This window comes from Strigops habroptila, chromosome 2 (assembly GCF_004027225.2).
Source record: "Strigops habroptila isolate Jane chromosome 2, bStrHab1.2.pri, whole genome shotgun sequence".
Classification (NCBI taxonomy): domain Eukaryota; kingdom Metazoa; phylum Chordata; class Aves; order Psittaciformes; family Psittacidae; genus Strigops; species Strigops habroptila.
This window is the reverse complement of record NC_044278.2, coordinates 62,129,977-62,153,805: the sequence shown is the minus strand read 5'-3', so window position 1 is coordinate 62,153,805 and position 23,829 is coordinate 62,129,977. Positions and strand designations below refer to the sequence as shown.

Genomic DNA, 23,829 nt, shown 5'->3' with positions numbered 1-23,829 from the left:
CAGAAATTCCTTGAATCATAAACTTCTGTAGGCCAGGAGAGTGTGTCACCATATGACTGCTCTCGTAATTCTTCATCTCCTACTGGACATACTCAGTTACATCTGAACTGCTGTTAGTGCACCTCCAAACAAACCTTGCACTTCCTCTCCACTTCCACAAAGTAATCTACAGGATCTTCATTCAGGATTTAACACAAACACACAACCCTTTTTTGCCAACAAGCTGATCAAGTGGCCTGTTTCTTCTTGAATAAGGCAAAAATTTTAATAATTGACTCAGTCCTGGTTTTAAGTTATACTCTGCCTCCATCACCAAAAATACTAACATAATTATGTCCCAACCACCTCAAAATTTCTTTAACCAATCCATACTCTGACTCTGCCTTGCCCCTGTCCCCAGGGAATAATAAGGAGACCAGCAATACTGCATCCATGTATTGAGTCAAGCCCTTGTCCTCTGGATAAACGTTTGAAGCCAAAGGATTATTGTCATTACCAGTAAGTGAACTCTAGTAAAAGAAGATTTCAAAAGTACCTATTCCTTAACTTTTGGAAGTGATCTGCTTGTACCAAAGAAAAAATTCCTACTATCCTTCTCACCTGGATGCTTTTTGTAATGAGAACAGACCAGTTTCCTCTGAAAGTGGTTCTAACATACTGTGAATTGCCCACAGTGATGTGCCGTGGTCCACCTTCACTTTACATCTCACCCAGATGCGAAATGTTACAGCTCTGTGTAGTGTCTGGTGACCGCTGTCCACACTGGTAAAATGAACCTTCAGGAAAACCATTCTCTTTTAGGAACTCCAGCAATATCCTATGCTCGTTGGAGGATACCATCCTCTTTGTTTGAGGGGGGGGGGGGGTTGGGGTTTTGTTGTTTGGTTTTTTTCTTCTCCTCTGACGGGATTAATACTCAACTGGACCTACTCTTCCCTCCTTCACATAACAATTCAAAAACTCTGTGACACTAAATTAAATTCTTCGCATTCAAACAAATGGCACAACTTCACCCGGGAACAGCATTTCACTCGCTGTGTATGCCCTTAAAATAAAGGCTGTACAGCATTTGATGCATTGGCTCCAAAATGTGTCTACATAGAGTACATTATACACTCCAAACCACCTGCATTTCAGCTTCTGAAATCTGGATAGAGCTGATGCAGATCAGGGGAATGGCCGTGAGGGCAACTATTTTGATTTTTCTCTTTAAATTACCCTCCAAAGCCTCCATACCAGAATCACAACAGAAACGTCGAAAGTCGGAGATTAGAGCTGCAACCCCACATAGGTACTGCCTTTTCTTCCCCACTTCCAGCTGAGTTCAGAATAGTTGCAGCCCAGCAAAACATTTAAACATGATCTTAAACTCATGTTATCCTGAACACAGGTTCCTTCCTGAGCTGACCTACAATTTTTGCAGCCTCATGCAGAACCCAGATTAGCTTTTGGCCTTAACTAGACAGCTCTGTATATGCAACATTTCTGTCACGCACACACGATTCTTATTAACACAAGGCTGTTAATGGTGATTTGCTTCGGACAGAGCAGAGGAAGAGGAACTGACTGTTGATGTTTGGGTTTGAGCAACAATTTCCTTCCCAGGTATTTACTGAATATATTTTATAGCTAAACAGGAACAAATATTCATACAAAGCCAACCAATAATATATAGAAAGCAAATGAAAGCTAATGAGCACAACCCCTACTTACCCAATCTTAACAAAAAATATTACAGATATTACAGTAAAGCTACAGACAATGCAAAGAACTGTTTCATTAAAATAAGGAAAAAAACAACTGTCGGTACATAGGCATCCCACTTCAAATAAACTGCAAAATTTTGTCATGTCAGTAGACATCTAAACATTTCTTAATAGTTTAAAAATCATACAGACTTTTTTCTGCTATTAATATGGAAGCTGTACTCCATGCTACAGTTCAAAACATCCAATTTGCTTCCCAATATCAGCTCTAGAAAGACTTTTAAACCCACACATTTAGAGAGTACCATCTGTACTCTGTACCAAAGAGAGAACAGACTAAAAAGTGGGTGTCATCCGTCCTGTTCTCCCAGAACAAGGAGTTAATCCATTAGCAGTTAAACCAGTTTATGAGTCAATTACAGAAGAGTTGCAAGCTTCCTAAAAGCCACTTCAGAAAAGTTTTTAGTTAGGTTAGCATAAAAAATGGTTAAATTATCTTCTGTGACAGTGCCCTGAGGCCTTGAACAGAGACATAAGCTTGCTGAAATTTTGAACAGCACTGATTTAGTGACTATTACTGGCATTGACATCATCCTTTCCTCCTGCCTTGGTCTGGGACTGGCAACCTCAGTTACTAACAGGGAGTGATAGCTGAACGATGGGAGAGTAAAGAGAACAGGTAAGTAAGGAGAAGGTGTTATTTCTAGCACATGTTGATTTGCAGAAGAGATAAAAGACCCAAATACAAGTTGCAGCAAAGCAAGAAGTATGTGAAAATTAAGGGAAGCAACACAAAAGAAGAGGTACAATCAGGAAAGGATAAATCTGCCCAATGACAGCACTATATTGGTTCTTGTAGGGAAAGTGAAGAAATTGGAATTTGATGTAGTATGGCAGGAAGCCAAGGAATTGGTCAACATATTATGGCAGTTACAGAAGCATGTGTATTAAAGTGGCATGGTAAGGAATGCAAGACGAGTGAAGCACAAAACAACAATTACAACATGCAGCAAACGATTAGAGCCTAGACAGCAGCGTTAGCTGGGCCGACTGTGGCCTACAGCAATACTAAATCAATGCAACGAGATACTGTCTGTACAGGCAGATAAGGAAAGCAAGAAGACCAAAGACCAAAAGGCCTGGTAGCTGGACACAGAAAGGCTGTTATGGCTACACAATGAAGCTAGTCAGCGACACAAAAATCCCCCATGTTGTTTTTCTTTGCTTGGAAACGTAGGTCGGTCTCAAGAAGACGCACAACATCCTATATGGGATATACAGGGTTTATGGAAAGTAAACTGCAACAATCTCAGACTTGAGGCCTGTCCAAGTTTAACCTGCTCCCAGGAAGGAGCTGCCCGTACATAGCACAACTCCTCCTTTCAGGCAGGGCCTGCATGTCACTGCATACATGCACGAGCATGTAAGCAAACAAAATTAGCTGCATGAGTGTGTCCTGACTTTTCTCCTCTGCCAGGCAGCAGGAGCCACAAAGACCTACAACCAAGAGATGGATTGAAAACCATATGACAAAAAGGAAGGCAAAATGAAGAAGCCAGTTTTGGAATGACTGAAATTCATCCCAAAGATGGAGTGTGATACTTGGCAGGGTAAAAGTTACCAAGAAAACAGCCAAAGAAAAAGCTTTTGAGCCTACTTGCAGGGATTTGATTATGAAGTAAATAGAAAGAGAGGAAGAGACTAAACCCATAAGTTTTAAAGAAATGATGACACAAATAAATAAGGCACCTGGGGGACTGGGGAGGATATTCAACTATAAGAAACAAACTAGCAAAACAGAAGCAGCGTCCCCTTAACTTACCTAGGGGTTTCCTACCTAGCTGATGAGTAGGGGTTTCCTCCCAAGTGCCGAGTATTGCCAACCCAAACATCTATCCCAGGCTGGCCACAGATGGTAATATTATAAATAAAAATTCAGGCATGCTGGTAAGTGAACTGAAAAGACAGACATCTGTAACAACCAGGAGAGCATGAACTACAGCAGATTGAAGGAAAGCATCTCCATTTCATGCCACAACACACACGAACCACAGGGAACAATAACTCAGAACTCCTGGGCCAAGGGAATGCACTAGCTGAGAGTCTGGATCAAATCTCAACGACGTTTGGGTGATAGGGGGTGCACAGAGGAAGGAAAGGCAAGGGAGTGAGATAGTTTAATGAGAGCTGTGGCACTGACACAGCGAAAACCCAGCCAGTTTCTTCTCATCCCTGCCCAGTCCAAGTATAATGATTTCTCTACTAAATAAATCCTTGAAGACTCTTCCGCATAGATTCTCACATCATGTATTTAATTAGATGTATTATAGTAGCAAATACACCATTCTAAATGAAAACTTTAAAAACAGGTCACAGTTTAAAAAGAAGTAACTGTTTGTGGACCTGGAAAACAACCAAAGGTACCTTCAAACACTACATGGAGGCTACAACCTTCTGTGCTGGGCATGCTTTGGCACACCTGAGGTAGGTGGAACTTTTAATGCTTTAAAAACACAACTTGAAACAACTCAGAACAACTTTTGATTACATTTATGCAAATAATCAGATGATCTGGGATCTTGGTTAACAATACTTATTATTAAAGGGCAGTGAACTTTCCGACACATGCAATACTTTCGTTAAGGAATTCAAATTAAGGTGATTCATCACTCCTGCTGAAACCTGATGGCAGTTAAGTTGCCAGCTGAGTCCCGAAGTAACACTGATGCATTAAATCCATTTTGATAGAACTGGGCTAAGATTATACAAATAGTGTCACAGTTAACACAAAAATGCTCTCCACTGAGAATTCAAGAAATAATACTAATAACTTGATGTTGTCTAGATTTATATAACTAAAAAGATGTTAACGTATCTCAGTGGGATTACTGACGATGCAATCATCAAGCAGGGGAGGTAAAAAAATTAAATAAAATCACACATAAAATCACAGGTATTTAACAGTAAAATCAAGGCATTATATCCTCAAAAACTATGTTTTATTAAAAATCGAAGTACAGAAATACTCAATCCAAATCAGCATTCAGATACACCAAGTTTCTAAAAAGCAGGAAGCAGAACTGTGGAGACTTCCTTATTTATCCAAACAGCAACACATAGATCAGGCTTGTTAAGTTTCATTTACCTGAAGTTTTTACACTAATGCAGATAGAGCTATTCATACCAAGAAGCACAAACATCACATGCATCAAAAAGCACATTTTGTAATACACTTTCCAATGAAAAGAACTGAAAAATCCTCCTCTATGACTTGGAAAGAGGAGAGATTAAATAGGATTCATAAAAACCATTTAAAAAACAGCTATCACAGGACTGTACACTGCCTACTTTGAATTGTTCCTCTGGTCCTACAAGGCCACTTACCTCATTGTGACACTTGATTATGACAAAATCACTGAAGTGGGTAGTGAAACATCTCACATGTAAGGAAACGTGCAGCTTTTCAGAGCTAATGTAACATCTTCACTGACCAGTTACTACCCTTTCCTTCTTCTCAGTGCTGGCTATCCTGTTAGGACTGTTGGTGTCCTTAGCTCGTGCTATAGCCTCTCCCCTACAAGTTTCAGCAGAGAAAGGGATCATCTCTCCTAGACACGTGCTATAGTGTTCTGTGCCTAGAGGGTCACACTGTGAATACATTACAGAAATTGCAGGAAGGATGTTTTTGGGCCATTCTGTGGAAACACCAAAGAAAGCGGGTTCTGCAGACAAAATTTCCCGTAGCAGTGAAACCTTCTTAATAAAGCATCATTCTCTGCAACACCACAACTGTAAAGCACCAGGCTCCTAAGACTCTCCACAATTTTTAAGACATTGGTAAAGTACCCAGCTTGAATGATCCTGCCCGATGCTTTCTCCTCTATATTCTCTATATTTCTCTCTCTATTCTATATATCTCTCTCTATATATATATCTATATATATTCTATATATAGAGATGTATATCTACTCTGTATATTCTATATATTTTATATAGATCTATATATCTATATATATTTCTCTATATATTCTCTATATTTCTCCTCTATATTCTCTCCTATCTCCATAAGATACACCGTCTTATAGGTAGCATTTCAGAAAATTAAAAAAAATAAACTATTTAGACTTTTTTCTGAGTGATGGCCTACTGCTGAGTCATCACAGAGCAATACCCATGAGCTGCTCGGAGAGGAAGGCACAGATTTTTAATGAAAGACAAAATACCGCAACCAGCTGGATGAGATAAAGGACTAGGTGAGATTTCCTGCACAATGAGAGCACATCAGAATGGTAAACCTGGTACCCTACCAGGAGCATAGCATTACACATACCGTGAACAGTTTCTGCTGGCTCACTGTCCCGTTTTACTTTCTACCCTGAAACATCAGTCATGTCCTAGGTTCAGCTAAAATCTATGATATCCCACCCAAAGAAGGCTCTGCTTCACCAAGTGGTGGTTATATTGTTGTTTGCACAGAACTAAGACATCTGGTGATGAAAAACAACGTCAAGTAAATGCTCTTTAAAAAAGTTTCTAGTGTCCTGTCACTTTAGATCTTCTTAGGGAAAAACAAGATGCAAATTAAGACATGGTCAGGTAGGCATTCTGGTATAACCAACTCTAATTAGTAGCCCACATCAGGTTTGTACTTCCACTTATTGCACAAACAGTTCATACTTGCATTCAGTTTCTCCTTGTATTTTGGGACCGAAAGGGATTTTTGGGATCGCAGTCTGGCCTCTTTCAAGACAGTGATGAAAGCTCTCACCTAGTCAAGTTGTACAACGAGTTCATGATGTCTACTGCATCTCCAGAGCACCTTCTTGAAAGAAACCAAGGCTTAATTCAAAGGACTCTCAATGATTAAAACATCCTTACAACGTTCTACAGGAAATTGTTCACTGATTAATGAGCTGGGGGGTGAAGGTGGTGTGCAGTGTTTTACTACTTGTTTCCTCACTAGATTAGCCTTTTGCTTCCAACCATTGGGTATCACTGTGGTAAGAATAAATAACCAGAAGGACTCCCATCTGAACATTGTGCACACTGTGGTTTCATCCACTTTGAAGCTTTCCTTGCATAAATCAAACACTTGCTTACTGTGAGACACATTTACCAGGTCCGGTTCTTCCTGTAGCTATTCCGTGAACCCTTCTGAGTTCAACAGCACCCTTTTTAGCCTGGTCTCCTAAAGATATAGGCTTATGAGAAAATGCTTTCTGTCTACATCTGGCCAATCTCCCACTGTTGATGTTTTTAGTCATTTCCACAAAATTTGAAAAAGTGGTAGAGCTCTCAAAAGATGCTCCAGTTCCACGAATTTTGTGAAATCCAACGGCTGTGTAGAGAATAGAGCACCACTGGATGTCCCCAGGGAGGAAAGGGCTGTACACAGCAGTTCAGCAATTGTCTGTAGCCTTTGACTCAACAGTACATGAACAAAGTCGGCCACTGCACCATGCCACCTCTTACCAATGTGATGTTTAGGCTAGCAAGGCAGGAAATGCGACAACATGGTAGTGACTGGCCGACAACTGAAAGAGTGACACCATGTGCAGCCAGTACATCTGTAGCTGTATAGAGTCTAGCTGAATTCTTGCTTCTGTTTGAAGCTTGTATGAAATTATTACAAAACCATCAGCTTGGAAGCAAGTCAACTGTAAAATGAGTTGAAATTAATTGCAGACATACTGCCTCCAAAAGCACAGCCTCCTTGCCAGTTTCTGAGCTTGTTAGAATGGTATCATGCATTTTCTTTCAAAATATTTCCCTTTTCTCTTTATATTTGAAAGAACAAAATGATTAAAGAGGAACTAGCAAACTACCTTGTACAGCGGGAAGCAAAAGAGTGGCACAGTGAAAATCACTGATTAGAAAGTGCTATTAAATTAAACATGTATATTAAAAGACTTTTACTCTTTCCCACTCATAAGTGCTTTGTTTGTTACAAATACATAATTAGCAACACAGATGAAACATTTCACAATCAGCTCTTACTAGAAATGCCAGAAAATGGCATCCAAGTCAAAGGTTTACACCAAGGCGGGGGCACAGGGAGGGAAGTACAGTAGATCGCAGGTTATTTTAGCTCTGTGGACTCTGAAAAGAACTTGGTCAAAGTACACAGCCAGTTGTGCTCCCAGTTTAACAAATGTACCCAGAAATATGAACATGACTTCTAGTTCTCCCAGATGGTGGAGTAGGGAAAGAGATACTTTTCCATTATTGCCACAGACACTGTCAGACTTCTTGCAAAAACTTCCTCTCAACAAATAGATCTGTGAACAACAGAGTTAATGAAAAGTGTTTCCTATGCATTGTATACCATGTCTACTCTCTTAAACTTGCAAAAAAACCCCAACTTCAACACCTGTGGCCCTATGACTTCCCTTTTACCCTGCAGCTTCCCCTATTCCTAAAATACCTTCATGTCCCCAGTTCCTTGTTCTGCTACCTAAATACCACCTTGGCAAGTGTTGCTCTTGGAGCAATAGACAAAAAAACTTGCAGAGTTTCCACAGTCATTCAGAATGTAACAGCATATAAATTTACCTTTGTATTATGCTAAACACCGTATACTTCAAAGAGCCTTTTGATACAGGTCATACCGCAAGACAGCCAACTAATTTTTCCTAGGGACCTACCTCAAGCATAATTGAACTTCTGCAGCTGATCACCACTAAAGGACATTTGGGGTACTGTCAACATATCGAAGCTGCTAACAATTCATAGTTCTCAAAATCTCTTACAAACATGGGTACTACAGGAATTCTAATGCCCCCCAGTCACTCTAACACTGTGACCTCAAGCACACTGAGAAGTTAAGTCATTTATCAAAAGGATTTTTGCTTGAATAATTTCCCTCCATTTATAATCCCAGACTATGTTTACTCTGTGTAAAACAGGAAGTATCGTGCATTATTTGAACAGTAAGTAGCACTTATGTTGAAACAGACTGACTTAGAAGAGTTACATTCCAGTCTTGAATCACAAACTCAGTTTTGTATGTATTCCAGAGAGCCATGTGATGACAATTCAATCTCAAAAAGGTGAGCACTAAAACATGTCCTGCTGGAAGCGGACTACTGCCAAAGGGTCTAATCAAAGAATTTGCTCTTGATTAGGATTACAGATGATATTTGTGATTTGAGTAAACAAAGAATTTCATGAACAGAGAAGAAGCACTGAAAAAACACTGAATACAAAACCAAAGAAGGGTGAAACTTTCCCACTTCATGTAGTGGGAAACATGGCAGCAAGAGATATAGCATTTATAGATATGGTAGGTTTGGTGGACAGTGTGATTTAATATGTGAGCAATTTTCCCCCACCATTTTGTTATGAAACACACACAAGATTAAAAGCATGACCAAGATGCAATACTGCAGGAAAAGGCGCAGCTTGATGCAGGGTATGATTTCTAGAGAAAGGAGATTGTGACACATTTTAATGGATGCATGAGTTTATTGAAGATGAAGCTTTGAAACCACTTTATGCCCTCGTTAGCATTCCCTACCAGCAGCAAACAGAAGTCAAACTTTTTCAGAACGCTGTGAGGTAACCTGGTTGATGCATACGTTAAACTGGCCTGCTCATAGTCAGCAATACTGCTGGGTTTTTTCCTGATTCAGCTCATGTTCCAGGCAGAAAAATAAGCTTCATTTGACCCTGAAGCGAGTTCAAAGCTGGCTGTATGCTGTATGTCTCTGCAACAGAGCAGAAACTTCTCTACAGCACATAACAATATGTTCTCTAAACCTGGAAGCAGAAAACCCAAGAGGCACAGTGGCTCAAGGACCCATGAATGTAAGCAAAGAGTGCTGAGAGCTGTAACCTCACAGGAAGAGTCCCCACTGCCAGCTCTGGCCTCAGGCTACTTCCAGACTCAACAGGAGCTGCAGCCTTGCACCAGGCCAACATACCACGAAAAGCCTGAGACTGAGCGCCACTGCCTCACACAGTAACAAACCAGTGCCATCAGCACACTGCCTCCATGATGGAGCACCTCCTGGCTCCTGTTGACTCTTTTACAGAACAGCCTCCTCTGATTTGGAAAAGGAAAGTGCAGTATGGCACACCACACTCAAATGAGAAGCAAACCCTGCTCATCACCACTGTCAAACAATGAGAGTCCACCCAACAGCACCACAACCAATTAAAGAAAACTGGAATACTATGAAAGATTATAGAAACTGCATCAAGCAAATGGGTCCCACTGTCTCCTGCATTAAAATAGAATTCAGGAGAAAAAAACCAAACCAAGCCAAAACCTCACAAAACAGCACAGAAAAGCATTATCTAAAACTTCACAGGCTATCCTTCCTGCACTCCCGCTTTCCACTCTGATCAGCATCAGAGATAGAGCCATGACAGAAAGCCAACAAAATTTGGTCTTCAGCACCACAGATACAACATAGCCATGCATTTCCAAGTTCTCTCCTTAGTTCAACCCTTTAGACAGTTTCTTTACCTATTCCTGGGATCTGGTGAACATATTTACAGAAAAGTAAACTAGCTCCAACATAAATGGGAAAAGCAGGAGACAAGTTAGTAAAGGAAAATTCTCAGACGACTCCAATATGATGCCTGTGTGTTTTAATTTTACACAAAAGCATTTAAATATATTCAATGATTGAAGGACTAGCTGCACTCCTGTAGTTTTTCAAGGTGTCTCCAAATGCAATCACAGGTGACAATAGCAAACCTTCACCAGACAAGATGGGATCATAGAATGGTTTGGGTTGGAAGGGACCTTAAAGATCATCCACTTCCAACCCCCTGCCACAGAGGCAGGGACACCTTCCACTAGACCAGGTTACTCAAGGCCCCATCCAGCCTGGCCTTGAATGCTGCCAGGGATGGAGCAGCCACAACTTCCTTGGGCAGCCTGTTCCAGTGCCTCACCACTCTCACAGTAAAGAACTTCTTCCTTAGATCTAACCTGAACTTCCCCTGTTTAAATTTGAACCCATTACCCCTTGTCCTATCACTACAATCCCTGATGAAGAGTCCCTCTCCAGCATCTAATCTAACATCTAATCTAAATCTCCCTTCTGCCAGTTTAAAGCCATTCCCCCTTGTCCTGTCACTACATGCCCTTGTAAAAAGTCCCTCTCCAGATTTCTTGTAAGCCCCCTTTAGGTACTGGAGGGCTGCTATAAGGTCTCCCTGAAGCCTTCACTTCTCCAGGCTGACCTGTTTTCCTCTTTCTCTTAGATTAGGACGCAGACTGCTGATCCACAAGCAGGAACAGCCATTTTCTCAGCCCTGCTGACTAGACTTGATAGATGTGGCTTTGCCCTTCAGGAGCTGTGTGCAGCAAAGCACAGTGGCTAACCCTCTGAAACCGTCAAAATGGAGCATCATTTACCTTACCCCTAGAAACATCACATTGCATGAGAGAATTTTAAACAAACAGTTACAGAAAGTCAGACTGATTTAGGGCAATGGTTGCCAACCTGCGAGCAATGTGCTGCCCAGGCCACTTTCCAGCAAAGCTCATGGACAAGGAAATTCAAATCTCTAATGTGAGGAATTAGAGAGGAAGGTCAGATGCTGCCCACTGCATGCTCTGTGTTCTGTTCTCACGGCAGAGAAGGCTGGGGAACCATCAGTGAGTGCCAGCACTTGTATCCCTAGGCAGAGACCTTCCGCTTTAACCACACTTGACAAATGACACCTTCCTCCTTACCTCCCTCTTCCTCTTCAGAAGGGCTTTTAGAGCTCTTAAATGCCCACAGCTCAGTCACTGTTGTCTTAATGACCCCTGAAGTGTTTATCTTAGGGATGTCATATCTATTTATTGTTTCCTTTCCCGCTTGCTCCTGCAAACAGTCCATTTAACGGTATTCCACATGGTCAGAACACATCATGTAGAGCTCTCAGAAGAGCTGCATGGCATTTAAGTTTAATTTATAAATTAATGCAGGGTGGCTATGTCTTCCACACCAGAGCTACAAATGCTTCATTTATCACATAAAATTTCAGCATTGCTAATGTATTTGTAGACTCATGAATTGCTTACCGGAAAACTGTGTTACTACACATGAAAGACAGCAGTGGCTTTTAAACCACATATGTTATTATTTAGCTGTATAGGTTTATGGAGGGCAGGGGGGAAGAATAAAAGGAACAAGGAGAGGGGAAAGCTCTCCAAAAGCAGATGTTTCCAAGCTTTTTTAAACCTAAGAGACAAGACATAAGACAACACTTGAAGGAGCAGCTGGGGACACTGAATAAGTACAGACGTTTAAATGTGACTAATTACATACACATGCTGGAATTCTCAAAGGAAGATCAGGGAGCCAGGCTCCCAGCTCACGCTGACTTTCAACAGGAGTTCAGTGGCCTGTTTCTTCAGACATGCTAGAAGTCAGATGTCATCTTGCTAAATACAGAACACTGCTTCTAAATGCTGCCTCTGGTAGCTTAACCACAGCGAAGCCAACAGATTTCTACAAAGCTATCTGTAGGAGCCCTCCTCTTTATAGACTAAATACAGATGGATGTATCTGGTGATCCTAGCCTATGTTGCTCTGCGATATGAGAGAAAGTTGTCTGGACCAGCCCAGAAGCCTTAAAAGTCTATGGGGAACCACCTTTCTGTGTTGAACACAAATGTGCAGCATAGAATCTGCTCTAATGATGGGGAAAGGTTTACAAATGGTCTAGGTCTCCTTTCTGAGTACTTCTGTTGTGAAGGAAGGATATCTGTATACAGAAAGTGGTGTCTCAGAAAAGATTGAGGGAGAACTGCATGACACTGTTTTTCAAATATATTCAAGGAACGCAGGTACACACACTCCATTCATGACTTAGTTCAAACACTTCAATATGGTCCATGCTGCTCATTTTCCTTCCTCTGCATTACAGAAGAAGAACTGTGCAGATTCTAGGATGCACAGGAGTAAGGCCTGATTCAGCTTAAAAACCACGACGTGAAAAAAACAAAATACAGGAGCTGTGTGTCAGCACAGCGGGGTAGGTATGGACATAAGCAGCTGGAAGCATGGGAAAGCGTTGTGGCTTGACCACTTCTGTCCATGGCCTTAGTACCTTAACGTTCATAAAAATCACGGACAGATTTCTCAGGTGACAAAACACTTAAACAAGATTGGGCCTTCACTTTACAGCCAGTGGAAGGTAAGGCCAGGTGTTGGTAGCCACAAACAGCAGCTGACTGCACAGGGCCAGGAAGGCTGTGGCTGTGAAGAGTGCAGAGGAAGACAACATGAGATATTTTGTGAGGAGAGGACAGAGAGGGAAGAAGACAGAACTTACTGAGTAAGACTTTTGCCTAGTTCTCAAGATGACTCACTACATGGCACAACAGTAGTTAGTATAAGTGCAGTTATATAAAGGTATCAGGCCACAAAGTCCATACGTGTTGTCTTTTATGTGACAGGGCTTGGTGAAAGGTCTATGCTCAGCAGGCTGTAGGCTGTCTGCTCTCTTTGTACGATGTGAGCACACACATCAAAAGCCTGCATCCTGAGTCCCGTAACAGGGACATGAGAGACTTACAGAGACCCAGCTGACAACTGTGTCCAAGCCAGCCACTAGGACTGTCAGATTTCACAGCAGTTCCACAGAGGAAGCCCACAAGTAACAAACTGTTCCCAGAAGGAACGTGCAAAAGCGAGAATTGTGGTTCTTACCAGAGGATGACAGCAGGAGCTGCCTGGGGACACAAGACGCGTGGTGCCTGCATCTGTACTCTCAATGTAACTTTTAAAGCCACTAATGCTTCTCCTTATAATCTCTCTTGCAGAGATTTGGTCCAGGAGATTGTGTTGTAGCAGCTGGCAGAGACTAGGGCCTCCGAAGGGCTCCGATGAAGCACAACAGCTAAGTGGTTTAGGGCTAAATGAAAGTATTGAATGCTTCCCAAGGAGAAGCTACTAGGTAACAGCTTTTAAACTGATTTTTTTTTCTTTGCTTCCTCTGCAGAGGCTAAGGAAGCTCACACATCTTTTGCATTTTAAAATAATCTGCTACTTAACGTTCAAGAGCTCACCACTTAACAATTTCAATTTGCCCTTCCATTCAGATTAATTTTCCCCTCCACCTGTGCAGCTTACTATTCAGGGTGTGCTCCATGGGACTTCATGCTGGCTCAGCAAGGCCCCAGCTGCTTTCGAGGCTTTCTGGAATGCAGAGGTGGCAGGAATGTGAACAGGCTCGCTGGTGAAGACCTGTGGGTAAGCTCTTAAGAAAAATATTTCTTTTTTGGATAGGTAAAAAAATTTCCTACTTAGGCCTAATCTTCATTGAGCCTGCAACTGTATCTTTGAAAACAAGCACTATTCTGGGGCTTAAAAAAGCATGCGTCTCAAAAGTATTTTTAAAGAGCTGCCTGCTGGAAGCAGCTTTTGTTCTCCCTGCAAACCTGAACTCTTTAACCAGCTATATCTATGAGGCTACTTGCAGGGTAGTGTTTATCTTTGCCACTAAGAGCTCCATTAATTATTTTTTTTTTTGAAACTTAAAAAAAGGAAGTCAAGGAAGTTCACAAGACAAGCATCAGATTCATCAGAATGGTCTGGTTTTAAGATGAAGTGATTCTAGGTTCTTGCTCATGGTTTTACAGCCTCATCTTACATGCTCACTGCAAGAAATTCATGAGCTATCCACAAGAAAATCAGTTACCGTCACAAAACTCGGTTGGAAGCTGCAGTCCCCTAATAGACCCAGTCTCTGCTTTTCACTCATGAACTACCTATAACAGAAGTTCTGCCTCCCCTACCTTTGCTGCACTTTCCACTGGCAAATCCTGGCTACACAGACATGCAACTGAGCATTCCTTAATTATCACACTCTCTTCTTACGTACCTAAGCACTAGAACCAAACTATGAACAAACCTGAATGAGATTTCAGATAGTGGAAAAACATTAAGAGCTGCAGTTTGCTGTATACCTTCCTAAAGTAAACAGTGTGGCATGAAGAAAATGCTGGACTTCATTCTGAAGTGCTTTTCTCGCCCCCCCGCCCCGATGTAATCATTCCCCTTTCTTTTTCTCCATCATTCCCCTTTTGTTTCTCACTTGTAAGACACATTGCCACAAAAACCTGCACCAATAAAACTACATACTCTAGAAATATCTTTATTTCCCAATTCTTTTATCTAAACTGCTAAGCTTTGTTCTCACTTACCACGCAAATAACCAATAGGTGTGGAAACTAGCCAGAGCCAGAGTGCCCATGTCAGCTACAGAAAAGACGACAACATTGGGAAAAGATGCCTTCAGCAGACAAAAGCTTCCTTGGGCTGTGATTTTCAAGTTCTGTTTCTAAGAGCCAAGGGCTAGATTTAAATCAAGATAAACTCTGAACATTATGATTCAGTGGTTAAAACCTCAGGATTATTCTAGGCATCTCGGCGAATACATTATACTTACTGAACAATATGTTGCAAATCAAGGCTACAGAATGCTTCGCAAGCTGATCTAAGTATTTTCTCTCCATTGTAGAAGGTGAATGAAATACTCTTCAAATCAAGGCCTTATTACTTTTCATGAAGCAAGGGGCTGCATGTGTTACATGTTAAGAAGAACCTTTTCAGACACCTATTTCTAGCATTTCAGGAATTTCACTGAAAAAATGCATTGGTACTATGATGTTACCAAGTCTCGTTTAACTGAAGGCAAAACTTTAAAAGAAAGCTGGTTGTGGCATGGCATGCTCTCTCAGAACAAAACAAGATGAGGTAAACACTTCTGAAGGTCCCTCAGTATACCACCTAACTATTCAAAACAGACCATGGTGAGAGTGGAAGGATGTCCCAGTTCATCTACGTTTGCAGAGTCTCAGACATCACAGGGTCTTAACTCACAATTAGGGTTCAAAGGATACGGACAGAGGCCTTTGTGGCTGTATCACAACACTAAGGAGTGCACTACATGCTTCCAGAATAAATCTGGTACTCAGGACAACTGTGCTCCTTTTCTGTATCTAAGCACAATACCCTCCACGCCTGCTCTGAGGACAGTCCAAGCTTAGCAATAAGCTCACTGTCCTGTGTGTCGCCTCCCACACAGCAGAGATACAAGTGGGGTAGAATGACAAGAAACTGCCTTTTCCCACCTTCTATTTCCCCCTCTCCTGCAAAGCCCTAGGACCTATAGCAATACAAGTAACACTTCAACCAAAGATGCCAACCTAGGACTTAGTAGATTCAGGTTTGAACCCCGGTTTTTCAGAATGTGTGTGATCATCATCACCTGGTCGCATTCAAATTGCACAATGGAAAACGACGCAATCAGAGTCCTCACATAGCAATTAAAGTAAGTCTGGGCCCTCCACGTGATGCACAGCTATACTGACACAGCAATCTCTGTTCTGAAAAAGGTACAGCTGTGTTCCAGTGGCATTGTGCCCTGGTTAATAAGTTCACTGGAGCTCAGAGCCTACACAGCAACTTGCACCTAACTATCCCCATTATTCACTCTGCCTCATCACAGAAGACTGAGAAGAGAAAGATTTCAAACGCGTCTACTTGCAGAGCTCTGGTAGGGCCCGGATGGCTAGAGGGTATATGCACAGGCATGCAATGCAAGATCACACACCTCAGCACATCCTCATATCAACAGTGTACCTAGAAGGATGGAAATCAACCACATGGCTCGCCTGCATTTTTTAACATGTCCTAGATATAAGGACTACCATGACAGCTTATTAACAAAACGACAGGAAAGGCAGTCACAAAATGATGTCGAATACTGGTCTGAAAATAGGGCTGGTCAGAACTTCCCTAGCAGAGTACTTTTTTCTATCGACAAAATTGCCAAATAGCTAGAAGGGTATGATGCCAACACTCCAATTTTGACAGCTCTTCTGCCAGACAGAGAATACAAAGCAGATTCCTGACAGAAGCCAACCAGTTCTGCCACTGCCCCTGCAGTAGCCACCTGAAAGGCTCTGGTGTAGTCAGAGAGCAATGGCCTTTCAGACTCCTCCTCAGAGGAAGGCAAAATCTTAACTGCCATCCAAGTCCTGCGGCTTCTAGGTGTCTGTTTGTTTGAGTGAGATTGGATGGCTGATTGTGAGACTGCTTTAATCACTGATGGCAGACTTCTGTTTATTAAGTCAGCTCTGTTAACACTCTTTCACCACACAAGTTGTGCCACAAATCTGCTTAGCTGGTAAAGTCCTTAATGTAAATCAGAAGGACATAATAATATCCTCTGATATCTTTTTAGTATCTATGCCATGACTAAACTAGGTAAGTAATTTATTAACATTTAAGGAATAAAAGTATATAGATTATGTGGAGGAAAGAAGAGAAAATTAAAAAATCTCACATCCTATAAATTCCTAAGGATATCTCTGATTAAGAACATTCACTATCCAAACAATGTTTTGTTTCCTCCAACCATTTTTAAATGAAGCACACTATCTGTAATCAGTGTGTTTCTCCTAACTCTGCAGTTACATTTGAAATCCTACCTTGTTGCAAGCTTATGGCAGACAACACCAGTGTCTGTTATGACTTCACTCAGTCTCAGCTCAAGGTGGACCTTCCCCTGAAACACATCAAAAAGACCATATGAAAAGTTAGGTTTATGCATAGCCAGCCACATCATTCCAACTTCAAACAAAGTAAGATGGTTAATGCAAGTAATTCCAGGAGGAGTTTAACATTTAAGTAATAGCTGTATAGCTAAAACTGCCACAGAATTCAGATTAGTAGCCATTTCACTAAAATTTCAGTGCATAATTCCCACCATTATTTTATGTGTATGTTTTACAAATTGATATGCAGTGTCTGTAGTCTGACACAAAAATATTTTGTTGGAGCTTTATCTATATTTAGCAGTTTAAACATTAAGCAAGGATTTGCAATACAATCATTGAAAAGATATCACAGCAGTGTGTCATAAATGAGCACCTACATGTTTTAAACATGAGAAAACCAAAAATTCTGAAATAATGTAAACTGTGAGACAAGTATCAGTAAAACGACATTGGACAACTGAAAGAAAAAACCCAAAACAAGTTCAATCATGTTGCTAGCATTCATAGCATCTATTATTACACAGTCTTCAACTCCTTACCATCATACTAACTTTATTGTGACTTGGGCCAAGATATTGTGCTCAAATATGCTAAGAAAATAAAGGCAATCATGAATACAAACTGCATTCCTCTTATTAACTCTATTATATTTCAAAACATGAGCATCCACTCCCACTGGCAAAAACTCAGCACCACTCTTACAGTGTGTATGTATAGTAAATGCAAAGTACGTTTTGTTATTGACCTATTCTGATGTGCCAGCACTGTCCCATCATCTGCAAATCACTGTGGTCAAAACTGAGACATTCACCTTCATAACCACCTACCCTCTACCCTTTTTACCAAAGGATATTAAAATCCACCCTGCTAGTTAGTCAGAGCTCTGATGTGGGTGCCATCTTTGACTCAGATCTACCTCAACTCATACAAAACTGTGCTGCCACCCCTTTCACAAGATCTTTCAGATTTAACCTTTCCTCTTCTTCGCACATGAACAAAACTCTTGCCAGAGACTTCCCTGTCTCTTCTGACTAGTTACAGCAAGCTCCTGCTCTATGAGGATGTCTGTCCTCCATAACAGAGGAGAGTGAAGATCATACCCTGGCCTGAATTTGCTAAGATCTACTTCCTCTACAGCATACTTGTCTGGACCAAAGCTGGTGAAAGCAGTCCAAAGCAGAGCTGGGAGTGCAGTAACAATTAAGTAGTATGGACACACAGAAGTTCAGTTCAAGGTCATTCCCTGGTCCTCTTACTTTTAGCAGTATAAACAAACACTGAAGTCAGTGCCTGAATACTTGTCCTGAAGAAACCTACAAGAGATTCTGTTTCTTACTGCTAAAATCATTCTCTCCTTTGTGTACACCTTTTTCTTGATACCATTCTTCCTGCACTGTCTTGAATGCGTGCTTCATGCTTTCCTGCACTTCACCCTTTCACTCCTCAAAACCTCCAGCACCTACTTACACCTTGAGTATTCTGACTCAGTAGCAGTTTTTCCTGCCCAAGGACTGGAACGCAGGCCTTTCAAGTACATGTGGCAGATGATACTGGTGCTCATCCAGAAAACAGGACAGACAACCTCTCCAACCTGTATAAAAGCCCCTGGTGCAGAGGCATCACAGCAGCTCCCTGGCATTTTGAACAGGGAAGGACCCAAATGTCTGTGGGAGTTTAAAGAGATGTTTCCTGCCAAGTGTCTTTTGCATCCTTTTAAACAAAACAATAAAAACAAACAAGGTGAAACTCAAACAGGTTGCATTTGGCTGTCAGACTCCTGATTCATGTCTGTTTCAGCAAGACATGTATCGTCCTTTGCCCTGTCAGTGCACGCAAATGTCAACATCTGTCATCTTCTTCCAAACTGAAGGCTGTCCTCATGCATAAGAGAAGGATTTCTCTGCACAAATGCATAAAAGCCACTTCTAGACCCACCTCTTTAAGACTCAGTTCTACCGCAGTGCCTATGTACTCACGCATAACAAGGGCTAAGCCCACAACCAGCTAAGAACTCTGGTTAAGCAGGATGGTTTTCTGGCTTTAGTTTTCCTGTTTTCCCATGTTTTCCCTTGGTCTTCACTGTTCTCTCTTCCACTGGTCACATATTTTATCACAGGAGCTAAACCACTAGCCTCTGGAGCACAAATTTATATTATGAACCTGGAAAAAACCACTGCTGCTATATCTGTTGATATCCTGCGTATTACGTTTACTAGACAAATCAAAACAAATACTAGTTTTGAAGAAATTACAAGGCAGCAACAGAGACTTATAAACTCTAGAGGAAATATCCCTTTGTAGAAAAATACCAAGAAGGTAAGATAATGTTTTTATAGAAATATTTCTGCTGTTCTTAAAGTCACGACTAACCTCTCTCAGGAAATAAGAATGCTTCATTCAGGTTAGCCTGAATACAAACTTACTTACAGTGCCCATTTGCTCAATCTCACACAGACTAAGATGAAAGCTCCCTATTTTAGAAATGAAGCTGCAAAAAAGCCTTTGGAAGTCAGCAGTACTCCACACATTTTCCTGGCTACATTAAGCACAAAAATACAGTGCTGCCTCTTTTGGAGGGACTCTCATTTTTCTCTTGCGAAGACTTTGAAAACGATCAGCTGCTCAAAAAGCATCTCAAAGCATCAGACAGCAAAACAGAGGTCATGGGATCACTGGGATCAGCAGCCCTATGACTATTCCCAAAACACCTCCTTACTTCCAGTTAAAAACTCAAATGCATAAATACATTAAAGTAAGGCTACAGCAACATACTTGCAGGTTTAATTCACAGGAAATGTAACTCCTACATAAACAGAATGCTTTTTCCCAAATCAATTATACTGCTAGGCAAAACATAAGGATTCATCTGAGTAAATTTACTCCCGAGCAAGGGCATTAATTGGGTTTATAAAATACCAGATAATCCAGGGAAGAGAGAAAGCTGCAAATAAATCAGTATCGTAAAATCAACAGTTAACCTAAGCAATATAGGTCAACCTATACTGGATTAAATGTACCCCAGAAACAGGGAGTTACCAATATTGTATTTACCAACAGTTTATAAGAAATTCAGATTTTTATTATTAAAAGAACTACTGTGATAATAGCAAGAGCCTCCAATTGTACCAGGTGCACTCACTTATGCATTTACAAGCAGGAAAGATCTGATCATGCAGCAGGATAAAAAATATTTTGCCCCTGTTTTACAGCTGAAACACCGTGGCTTGGACCTCCTTAGACAGAATCCCTGCTGCAGAGCCAGGGATTGAACCTAGGATCAGTCCCAGGCCATAAAGCTTTTCTAAATGGAGTACAGTGAAAAACCTCAGAGAAGCAGCTGGAGGTTTGACAATTTTGGAGTAGAATGCATTAATTACTAAAAACATTTTCATTAAAAAATATTCCAGGATGTTCCTAGAAGCAGTTATGCTCATTAACATACCCTTCACATTTGGAAGGGTAGGACTTTTTCAAGGAACAAGCTGAAGGAGTGCCAACTCAACTGCTGAACACTTCCTTTTTCATAAACGCTGACTGATATGGATGGGTGGGTTCATAGGTTGTACGTCCTTCCTAATCACATCTAACACCACATAATGGGGCCAGCCGGCTTCCATTTTTCAGTTCTTGATGAAAGAAGCCATCAGTAGACTGATTTTTTTTGTAGGGAAGTAGACAGCATTCAAAAGGAAATCTGTAACAAACAAAACATTTAAAGGGCCTTACTGAGGAAAAAACCAAAACCAACCCCAAACTATACTACGCTTGTTAAATATTCCCTTTACTAAAAAGCAATAAAATCAAGTCCCCGTCTTGTTAACATTTTTTAACACTCACAAGTATCAGGGAGAGCTACATGCACAGCTACCTGAAAAACAAACTGATTGTAAGCTTGGAACGAAAACAAAAAGCAGGCTCAAAGTCCTGTTTTTACAGATACAGGAAAAGCCTGTCTCCAACCACCTCATTTCTCCTTGGAACGCAGCTGAGAGTTACTGTGGATTGAAACACCAGAAAGCAGTTGTAAAGCAAGTAAAAGTATACAAATGCTACCTATCTGTATCATGTTTCCAGCAGTTGCAAATTTGTGGCTTAATTTAAACACAGTATGTTGAAGGAGAAAAGAAAACACATAACCACAGATTATCCCTAAAGCTATTCTTATGACAAAGTTCTGCCATCCTGGCATGAAGCACTTTTAGCATCTTGCACAAGTGTGGGCCTCAGAGGCTGCGTTTGCAGAGTTACCAGGACACCACTGGGAGCCATTTCTGCACACATTTTGGCCTGGAGTCTGACATACGCCACATGAGCCAGTGACTGTAGATTCAGATGCAACATCTGATCTAACTCAAACCAGATGTGAACTGGTTTTTCAGGGAGAGATTTACGAAAAACACTGACAAACACTAGGAACCTCTGTGCTCTCTATCCGAGGCTCTAGTAAATGCACAAAAGACTGACAGTCTGCCTAAGTTCAAAAGACAGGAGCCAAATCCACCAAATCTCTTAAATCATATCTTTAAGGAAGTATCAACCACAACTCCATCCTTTTTGTTACTGTGAAAGTTCTTAGAAATCTTTCACTTTTAAAAAACATACCAAAAGTATTTACTGTTCGCTTGCTTGAATATTAAAGTAAATTATCTTCATATGCAGGGCACACACAGCACTGTAATTCTCTCTTCTACAAAAGAACAATAGAAACAGAAACGCCTAAAAAAGGTATTTGTCTCCTATTAAACCTGCTGGACAAGAGGTTTGTTATCATTCTACTTCTCACTCGCCTACCCAATTTTGCTAGGGCATTTCCCCTTCTATGTGGGAGTGCACCTGCATGGCAGTTTTCCAAACATTTATCCCACATGGGGACCCTTATGCCAGCACAGTTCCCAACCTTGTCAGCTCCGCAGCTCAGCTCAACTCTGCTCACTACTCAGGAGTGTGGAAAGAGGGTCTGAGACCCACCTTCAGCTTTTTGCTCTTCCTCCTGCTGCTACAGAGTGACTGCAGGCAGTCCCACCCCAGGTCCTGGAGATGGAGAACGGAAGAGATGCAACAGGGATGGGTTGTAGGAGAGGACTAGGCTAAGCAGGTGACATGAACCACAGCCTGTGACTAATGCCAGCACCTCATTATTCTGGAATCTTAAATTTAGGATCATAATACCCCTGATATGTTGGTTTACTTTCCTTTGCTGCAAATTTTCTGGAGAAAGGAGCATTGGAAGAACTCAGCACTGCACAGACCATTCCAAACCATGGGATAACATGTGTTGTTGATCTCTCTGTCTTTCCAAATTTTATTTCAGAATATAGAAAATGTTCTTAGACAGATCCAGTCTACTTTGAAGCCCTCTTAGGCAGCTTTCTGAGATGTCATTTTCTGGCACTGGTAAAGCTTAAAAGCAAACAATAAAACTGACCCAGACTCTAAGGGCTCACTAAATGCTGTCCATGAAGGAGTAGGAGAGGAAAGACCAACAGTGCAGCTACTGCTTTAGGTAAATCCAGCCCTGCAGCATTATCAGCAGCCTCACTTGAGGTCACAGCCTAAAAGCAGGTTTGAGAGCAGGAGGAAGAGTTTGTTTGTTGTCTGCATTTGCTGCTGTAACAGCTGTTCCTTCCTTTAGCAGAGGGCAGCAGGCGGCTGGGAAAGGTCTAAGGATCACGCTCCAGATCACAGCCTGCCTGCTGGACCACAGCACGGAAAGCAAGAATCTGGAACAAAATCCAGTCTATCACTGAGGAAAGCTCTAATGAACCCTTCATGGATTCACAAATGCTAGACAAAGCAGAACTGATGTCTGCTTGGTCTCCGTCTGTGCAAGCATGTCAGAATTGCTCACTAACTGGCAAACATCTTCAAATGGCACAACGTTAGCCTTCCTGTTTCTCTAAGGGAAGAATACCTCCATATGGCCAAATTCCTTATAATTACTCATGTTTTCCTCTCAAAATACTTTGATGCAATATAATATGTAGATACTGTGAATGAAAGCCACCTGGCTTTCATTTCCCCTGACAAATTGTGTTCTACAGATACAGAATCCAGGTATGTTATTTTGAAATAATGTAAATTTATTACTCAGCAGTAGCTGCTCCTTATCACATGCCATGTTACAGACTAGCTTTTGAAAAGTAACAGACCAAAACCAGATAGACTGTCTTACCCTTTTAAACTGATAAGTTTGAATACTGCACCCTTACATTCACATAGGGAGGAAGTCCTGCCACAAAGCAGGATCTGGTCAATAACTAGCCTTTTTGTTTATCACCAACATTATTTATTTATTGTTGTAGACGCATGATTCAGTTGTCTGAAATTATTTTGCCAGTAGGCATATAGCCTTGAGAATCTTCCCACCCTATCAAAACAGAAATTTCATCTCTTTTCAAAACAACTGGGAGAAACCCGAAAGCCACAGTTCATAAAATAGAGGGTAACACCCATTTATTTCCTGTGTGTGGTGAAAAGCTGATACCAAACCTGGAAGCAGCTGCTTCTTTTTACAATTTGCATATACTCATGCTTACCATAGGTTTTACAACATGCATCAGTGACAAACCTTTATGCTAGAAGTATTTAAATACCTACCCAAAGACAGTT

General features: G+C 41.2%; 1 protein-coding gene across 2 annotated transcripts in view; it reads right to left on the bottom strand.

The window, feature by feature from the left end:
• RASA3 (RAS p21 protein activator 3) overlaps window positions 1-23,829 on the bottom strand; it is a 130,716-nt gene that overhangs the window by 39,207 nt on the left and 67,680 nt on the right. For both annotated transcript variants that reach the window (XM_030473698.1, XM_030473704.1), the window contains exon 5: window positions 17,152-17,228. In XM_030473698.1, coding sequence (XP_030329558.1) covers window positions 17,152-17,228 — 77 coding nt within the window. The remainder of the gene's footprint in view (window positions 1-17,151; window positions 17,229-23,829) is intronic.